The following is an 8,374-nucleotide window of genomic DNA, read 5'->3' as shown; positions in this document are numbered from 1 at the left end:
TGGCCGTCTCCCCACACAGTCCTTCTCCCGTCTGGGCTCACTCACATGGAGCTGCTGGTGGCTCTCAGTCCTGCCATGGATCTCCATAGGTTGCAGGGGCACAGCTTGCATTCTCGCCACGGCTTGGAGAGGAGTCTCTGGTCTATTGCTTCTCCTTCCTTCCTCCTTCTCTGGCTGAAGGGTCCGCGTGGTCGCCTCCATCTTGTATCACTCTTACACCTCCTGACTCGCATTCCGAATTCCTGTCCCCTAAATAGTGATGGCAGAGGCGCCAGATTGGCCCAGCCGGCCGGAGGTGGGTCTGAACCCAGGAGCAGGGGGAGAGTCCGCAAACTCTTTACCGGGTCTTCACTGCAACCCGTTCCCCCTGTTACTAAGCCAAAAGCTGCTCCTTGCTAAACCAGAACACTAAGTGATTTCTTTGTCTTTATCTCGGCTCATGAGCCCTTTATTCTATTTCTCCCTCCTCTATTCAGTCGAGGAGGGGGAGCAATGGAAGAACTTGGTAGGCAACTGGCACCCAGCCAGGGCTAAACCACCACACTGGAGTTCCACAACAACATTGGATTAGTCAAGTGTTTCCTTCATGGCCACATACTTCTCTTCCTGCATTTCTTTGTCCTTTTCTTGAGCTAGGCCTGACACTTAGTCCGATCCTCTGCTGTGAATATGCACTTGTGAAGATGCTGGAAAACAACCTACTTTCAGCTTTGACCTGTTCAGTCAGATTTTCAGTGTGGGCAGGTGGGTCAAATTGCACCAGGAGGTGCCAGTTCTTTATGATCCCAGTCAGAAAGGTGTTCAGCTTCTATAAAGCATGTCTTTAAAATGATGTTTTTTTGAGATAACAATAAAAAGGAAAGGATTATTACAAAGATGGTCATGCAACCCTCCAAATGCTGGGAACCCAGGTTGTGCAGCATTGAATGGATGTCCACCGTGGCCTAGCACACCCTGCAGATCCCATCCATGGAAAAGTTACCCTGTTTTGGTCATTTGCACTCTAACAGGATTTTCCCAAAGACTCCAACTCTGTTTCTCACTTCTACTGCCAAATAAAAGAAGTTTTCATCTGAGAACTTCTTCTCCCTTCACTGCTAACGGTGAGGCCAGAGAGAAGGCCTTGAATTAAGGTTTTAACTTATCTCAGACAGACAACATTTAAATTGTCACTGCACATCATCACAGGCTGCAACTTGAAACTCCAATATCTAATTAGAAGATGAGAAACATTTTCAAAACACTTAGTCCACATTGGAGCAGGAGAAGAATGTGAGGAGTTATTCTCTTCTGAGGAGGAAGTAGTGACAGGAACCATCTGTGAGGGACTGATTGCAAACTTCCTTCCCTGCTCCCCTATTTCGCTGAGGGGGGAGAAGATAGAGATATTCGGAGGAGGTAGCTAAGCCCAAGAAGAGAAGAGTGGGGGAAGTAAGTATTAAAGGACTGGTTGTATTCTTCTCATTATCCTGCTCTGTTTTTACTTTCTGTCTCTGCTGTTTCTAGTTGGTAGTGGATTAAACTGGTTTTGTTTCTTCCCTAAGAAAAGGAGTTGAGTCTGTTTTGCCTAAGACCATAACTGGCAATCCCTCCCTGCTCTTTGTCTCAATCCATAAAACCATTGTTTATGTTTCTCCTCCCATCTCACTGGGGCCTCCACCATCCTGCTGAAGGTGGGAGTTTGTGGGGGAGGTGAGCAAGTGGCTTCATGGTGCTCCATTGCCAGCTGACCTTAATCACAACATCAGCTAAACAAGGTACTCTAGTTTTTTCTCTACTTCTCTCAGTTATGGAAAGAGTTGTCCAACTGTTTGTAGTAAGAAGAGTATTCCATAAGATTAATTATATGGAATATATAGAAGGCCTTTATACATGACCATATAGAGCACAATTTAAAACTGTTAATCAGTTTTGGAATGTGGAAGTAGACTTCCTTACAATATAAGATTTTTTGAATTTGTAGTTTTAGAGTCTTTGAGTTTTCCAGTTGATAGTGTCTTTATGTCAACTTCAATTGTTCTTGTAAATTGAAGCATTCCCATCATCTCTCCTCTCTGTGTATTGTTCTCCTTTTCTATTCATTTCCAAATCCTCTTGGGTCTGTTGTCAAAACAGAGAGACAGAAGACTAAGTGCATCATTGATTAGGGTAAAGCTATATGCTCTTCCAGAAATATATGAAGAAGTATACTTTCAATGGGAGACATGAGATTAGAGATCCTAATCTCTGCCTTCAAGACACCCAAAGCACCATTAATGTATTTTACAGCTGTCTGGCGTATCTTAAGTAGACTGAGTCCTTTTATAAATTTGGACTCTTCTGAACATCATTCAGTCACTGCACGTGCTTCACAAGCAATCAGAGAGACAAACAGGTCACACACCTCTAGACTCTGCTGTGCTTTGTCCAGTGCTAACAGTCAAAACACACTTCCCGTAGCTCCTCACTTTAAAGGCAGGTACATGGTTTGCTTTCCGGGCAGTGGGAGTGTAAAAATGTTGGAAATGGTGGGTTAGTGATCCTGGCAAAACTACAAGTCTGCAAACACACAAAACTATGAACTGCTCGTTCAGATGACTCAGCATTGCTTAGAATCTTGTCAGGTATGGATGAGGAAGTTTTACGACCACTTTTACATTTTCTAGGTGGGGAGAGACACGTTGGAATTGTAAGATGGAATTGTAAAGATTTCTACCAAACACTTACATGAATGGTTCTTCTATTCTTAGGGAACGTTTTTGCATGTGGATTTCTATTCTTCCAAGCTGGTGCACTGTAAAATCCTGAGTTATATTTGTCTATAGAAAAAACACAAATATTATTTCTCTTAGATTACACTACTCCATAATGCAGTCTCCTGGTTTATCTCTGTGTGTTAAAGCCCTGGATGCAGGATAACTTGACATTTTTGAGCTAGGCAACTGATTTTGCAGCAGAGCAAGCTGCTTAATTATTAACTATTTCCTGTAAAATTTGCTTAAAAATAATATTAGCAATACTCTTGTTTTCTGTTAATTCCTGATTACTTCCTTTCACTCAAATTATTAATTCCAAAATCAACCTAAATATTTTGCTTTTTACTCCACACAAAGGTATAGCCATAGTTTTGCATGTGGGTGCACAATCTCCTGTTTATGGTAAGCTGATTTTCTACTTTGGAGCATTTTCCACCATATGGCTCAGGTACAGCAGAACAGAAAGGTAATGAAAATAGTTGTGGTTGCTCTTAGGACAGAAATACTGGTCAACTGTCCATTTTACATGCTCTTTCCTTTTTTGAACCTGGGAATGTGATGATATGTATTCTTCATAATAAGAAAGTTCTCTCTGTGATCTCTGAACCAATTTATCCACAGGTAATCAAAGCAAACAGTCAAAGAAAAAAGGAGAAACCCACAAATGTTCATCATTGAGATGAAGCAGTTATGCTGGGATGTATTCCACCTAACTATATTCATCTTAAAGTAGCAGTTACTCTGAAGGAAGTTCCTTTTGTTGGAAATTAAGACAGGAAAGCATCTCAAGATGGAGACTACATTCATGGCTCATTGCTCAGCAGAGAACTGAATTACCACTATGGAAGTGGCTAAATTATTGTTTATCAATGTTCCTTCCGACTGACTGCAAAGCTTTAAAGCTTGCAGTTCTGTCTATGGATAATGCTTCAGCCTGCTTGTGAATATGAGCCTGGATCAAATTTACTCTTGCCTGTATTTAGGAATAAAGAACAATGCTGAGCTGCAGTGACAAAATCAAAAGCACTACAATACACATGGGCATATTTGAGGACTTAAGAAGCCTCTGTTTTTATCAGGAACCCACTTGTAGATCCATTGGAATTTGGCTCATGAGTGACACTACGGTAGACTACATATGCTGATCTTCGAGGGTTTGGAGAATTTAAATGAGTTTTTCTTCTAGTTTCTCTCACATTTGGAACAGAAGCAGCAATTTCAGTACCCTTCCTTTGACTTCTTTGTTGATGACATGGTTTTACTTTGCAATATGAAGTGTGAATTCCTAAAAGTGGGAAAACAAACAAATAAACATACAAGGACGTTGTTCTATTACATAAATGTTGTCATATTGCAGGAGAAGAGGCTGGAAGACACTATTATGAAAATGTTCCTTGTGAACATCCAATCTAAATACAGATTGTACATATTGGGCTCTAAGAAGAGCAATTAACTAGGTAGTGCTACATCATCTACCAGTTTAGTCAATAAAAATTAAGTGAACTGTTTTCCCAAAATACCTTTGCTTCCTACTGTATTAGGAGAATTTCTTGGCTCCTCAGAGACCCATTTATTTTCTTTTAAATCTTTACAGTGATATTTCTTTAGAAGCTCTGTGTGATTTGTTTCTGATGTAAATTCTTTTTTGAAAAGCACACAAAAATTTCTTATGCAAAAATGCTATGACGTTTCAAAAACCTAATATTTCACTTCATACACATGACTTCTTGGATGGAACAGGGTTTTTCACGTTAATTATTCTGTAAGTATCATTCCCTAAAAAGGAAGGCAAAGGTTGCTGTATTCCTCTAGTAGAGTTCGTGGTCAAAAAATGAAAAGTAAAAAATGGAAAATTGAAGGCAATTCAAAAACTGACTGTAAATGCAAAGAACAGCATTACTTTGAACTTATACAATTGCTATTGACCAGTGCTGTATCAGGATGCTTCTTACTATCATAGAATCATAGAATGGTAGCATTGGATTATGAATTAGAAAATCTTTATTAATACATTATTTAGGCTTTACAGTTTAAAACTGCATTTGCTTTAATCCATGTACACATTTGTAATAACTGAGAATCAAAAGTTGCATGCAACTTAATGTGTGTGTCACAGAGGTAACAAAACTTTTTCCAAAGTCAAAGTGGAACGTGTAAATGGGAACCTAAAGGAAGTGGACTCAAGAGCATAGATTGACAACTGTGGGCTTGAACTGATTCTCATTACAAGGTAACTCAGCAACAAGTCAGGAACCTTAATAATTTCCTGTAAACTGGTGCTTACTTCTCATCCCCTGCCCAAGAGAAATGATTTGCCTGTCTCAGTTCTATCACTTCACTTTAAATTTTATGCCTACATTTGCTTTTTTCAAAACGCCTCATAATGATTTCTTTGCAAAAATTAAGCAGGAAAAAGACCAATTGGACTGAGCACCAAGAAATATTTTTTTTTAGTATAACCCTTGAATAAGCAGAATCATAAACAGTGGTTTAGATTGCTATAATGCATATGTATCATGAGAAATAGTCTCTAAAACATAAAGCAAGGAGAATTCAAATAAAAAAGGGTGAAATGTAGTACATGCATATCCAGGTCTTTTATCTACCACAAGATGTTCAGCAATGAGAAGTTGATGCTAAAGTATATTACCTGTGTTATCCACAAATCTGTGATCTGTTCTGGGAACATTCTCCCTTGTTTTTCTCCCTCCTGAACTCCTTCTTTCTCTTTCTGTATTATAATATATTATAGGAGTGGCAGTGCCATCACCTGGAAGGGCAATAGAAAGTGTGTCTCAGCTGCTTGTGTGTAAGCACAGACAATGACATTGAAATTCTCTTTTTCCTCCCATTGATATTACCTACTGGTTAGGGCACTGCCATTTCCTGTAACCTCTCCTTTTGCACACCCCTTTCTCTTTAGTTAGTTATTTAGGTCCTATCTGGTGTAACTCATGTATAGCTGTCATGCTCTACAGGAATATACCTTAATTGACTGTAGAAGACTATGCTGCAATGTAAAGAAGCAGCTAAAGGTATTGGGTAACCTTTCTGCCCAGCAGTCCTTAATGACAAATTTCTCTTTGGCACTATCTTATGATGCAAGACATAGTCCCATAAGAGCGCCCGTCTCTCCCCATTTCCAACACAGAGCCTAGATGGGAAACATCAGCTACATTCCTCACCTTTGGGTGGTTACAATTAGACCACATAAATCTTGATCTCAAAGGAAAATTAAGTGAAAGACCTATCTCAGGAAAGAATGTGTGAGGTTAATGGTCCACTTCCATCTTTTCCATCTGCAGTCAATGCAAAGAGTCACCAAGTCTGTGACACTGCATACATAGATAGAGACATATGGAGAAAAAATAATGAAGTATTTTTATGCTCTTTTTAACATGCTATCTTTTCTTTTCCACTACCTAACAAAACTGTGGAGGAGGGGCAATCTATGCAATAGTTTCTCTCTGTGACAGAAACTTTAAAAGTGGTACACATTGTCCAAGAAGGTGAAAAGTACTTGCCTTTCTGCACAACTTGCTTAGGAGCTTCAAAGGGTAATAGCCCATTTTCCCAGAATGAAGGCACAGTGCTTGTTGACTGGTTCTCCTGAGGGTACTGCACCCTGTAATATTCTCCTAAACATAGCCCAAGAAGGAAAGAAACACCAGAGTTTACTCTATTGGCAGCATGGCTGCTGAGCAAAGAGTGACTAATTTCATATTTACCAGATTTATAGCATATTTCCTTTATTGCTCTTTCCTCTTCGATATCTGCAGCAGTCTTAGGCACCCACTCAGAAATGTCTGTAGGAAATATTTTGAGAAATTACAAGAATTCTTTTTAATAAAGAAGATGTGCGTTAATTATTCCAATAGAGAAATATACAGCTAGGCATTTCCATGGAGTTGGAAAATCTCTAAATGGGTACCGGTTATTGTAATAAATCAGTTGTGAAGTACATTGCAAGAGTCGGCAAAACCCATTCTACTTCTTTGTGGGAAAAAAAAAGAAAAAAGGGAAGAAGTATTTACAGTTCTCTTCATCGTCCTCTTCATCATCTTCATCATTTAGGTTTATGATGACTGGAGGGTGAATAGGTAGTGAAATATACGTATCAGTTCCAGGTGATTCGTAACAATGGGTTGGGTGCTGAATGCCTTCTTGGTCATCATATTGCAATGGGGCATCTGCAAAGAAGAACATGATGTTTATTTATTAGGAGGGAACTAAAAGACCATTTTAAACACGCTGGATAGCAGGCAGGCCTGTATCACTACCCACAGCATCAATTTTGAGGAATTTAGCAGTGCTAAGCAAAGCGTTGCTCATTACGAGCTTGAAAACACCTTTTCTTCTATCAAACTGAATCACAACTCTCTTTACAAAGTGCAAAATGTAGATTTTGAGAAAGAAGATGAAGTTTTTTACACTTAATGAACTTCATCTACCCATAACGTTTCCAACATAACTATTTCAGTACTGGAATGGTCATTTTTGAGAATTAGGAAATGCAACTGTCTGAAAAGAATAATGATGGAAAATGATGAGTGTAGTTTAATGTTCAAGCTGCTCAATTTGGAACTATAGATACAATCAGGACTCTTTGCATCCTATGAAAATATTGGATATTTTTTCCATTTTTAAACAAATAAGATGAAGTACGAGCATTTTATTTTATTCCATTTGCTGTTATTCCTCTACTCAGGATTTTCAGATACTGGGTTGCCTTGTGTCCGATATTCAAGCCTGAAAAATACACAAATCGATGACCTGCAGATACATCTGCACCCGCAGCAATGTAATCTGATATTATATCTACAAGGAGTCTTCCACCCAGAAAACATGCCCTGCTCTAGCAGCAGCTGTTCCTCCATGGGACGCATGCAGCATTCTCCCCTCACCACATTCACTACTCATTTCTCTGAAATGGTTACCTGCCTACTAACCATTCTCACTGCTAGAGAGGTTTAACGTAGCAAAAACCTAAGGAAAGCAACATTTTTACTCTGTGCACATCAGCAGCCTAAATTACCACCCCTTGTGACTCCATCTTCAGCTGCAAAGAGACAGCTAAAATGTCCATATAGCAACCCTACTCAAATACCAGTACAATTCCTGGCTTTCTCTTCAACGTACTGGGACAGCAGATCATACCTGATTGGTTTGCCACGGTACTTTTCTTGATCTTATTATCCATCACATAAACACTGGAGGCAAGGACTGGAAAGAAGTTTTCATGTGCTTACTTGCTCTACTGAACAAATTGTTGATAAAATATACATACTGACTGTTGCCAGGCATCAAAAAGAATCCCACCATTGTTAGGTAGTTGAGAATGTCATGTCTCCACTGTTGCCAAGGGCTCCTCCACCTTGTGACACCAACATGGCGCTGTGTGACCTGATGTCCAACTTGAACATCTTCATCTCTCGAGAGTAAAGTGCAGAAAATTGATGCATTCCAGTGTTTCTTTAGTGAAAAAATGTTACAAAAACATTTGGTGGGGCTTGAAAAAGACACAACTTTTTGCCATAGGAACTGTAGTCTTGGAAAGAAATCTTCAGTAATACAAAGACAAATCTTAATCTTTGACTACTTTTAAACCAAAATCCTTGTACCCAATGTACTTCTTTCTG

The 8,374-nt window shown here is 39.3% G+C and overlaps 1 protein-coding gene across 1 annotated transcript; it reads right to left on the bottom strand.

Moving 5' to 3' along the window:
• Positions 1-2,010: 2,010 nt before the first annotated feature.
• On the bottom strand, positions 2,011-8,164 carry LOC133628370 (uncharacterized protein C12orf50 homolog). Its single transcript, XM_062016455.1, has 9 exons — positions 8,110-8,164; positions 6,770-6,925; positions 6,464-6,541; positions 6,260-6,373; positions 4,256-4,375; positions 3,823-4,020; positions 3,100-3,225; positions 2,707-2,798; positions 2,011-2,100 (listed from the first exon to the last, which is right to left on the bottom strand). Exons 1-9 carry the CDS (start codon positions 8,162-8,164, stop codon positions 2,011-2,013), a joined length of 1,029 nt encoding a protein of 342 aa, XP_061872439.1.
• Positions 8,165-8,374: the final 210 nt, after the last annotated feature.

Source organism: Colius striatus, chromosome 1, assembly GCF_028858725.1.
Source record: "Colius striatus isolate bColStr4 chromosome 1, bColStr4.1.hap1, whole genome shotgun sequence".
In the NCBI taxonomy this organism is placed as follows: domain Eukaryota; kingdom Metazoa; phylum Chordata; class Aves; order Coliiformes; family Coliidae; genus Colius; species Colius striatus.
This window is presented reverse-complemented; position numbering and strand designations above follow the sequence as displayed.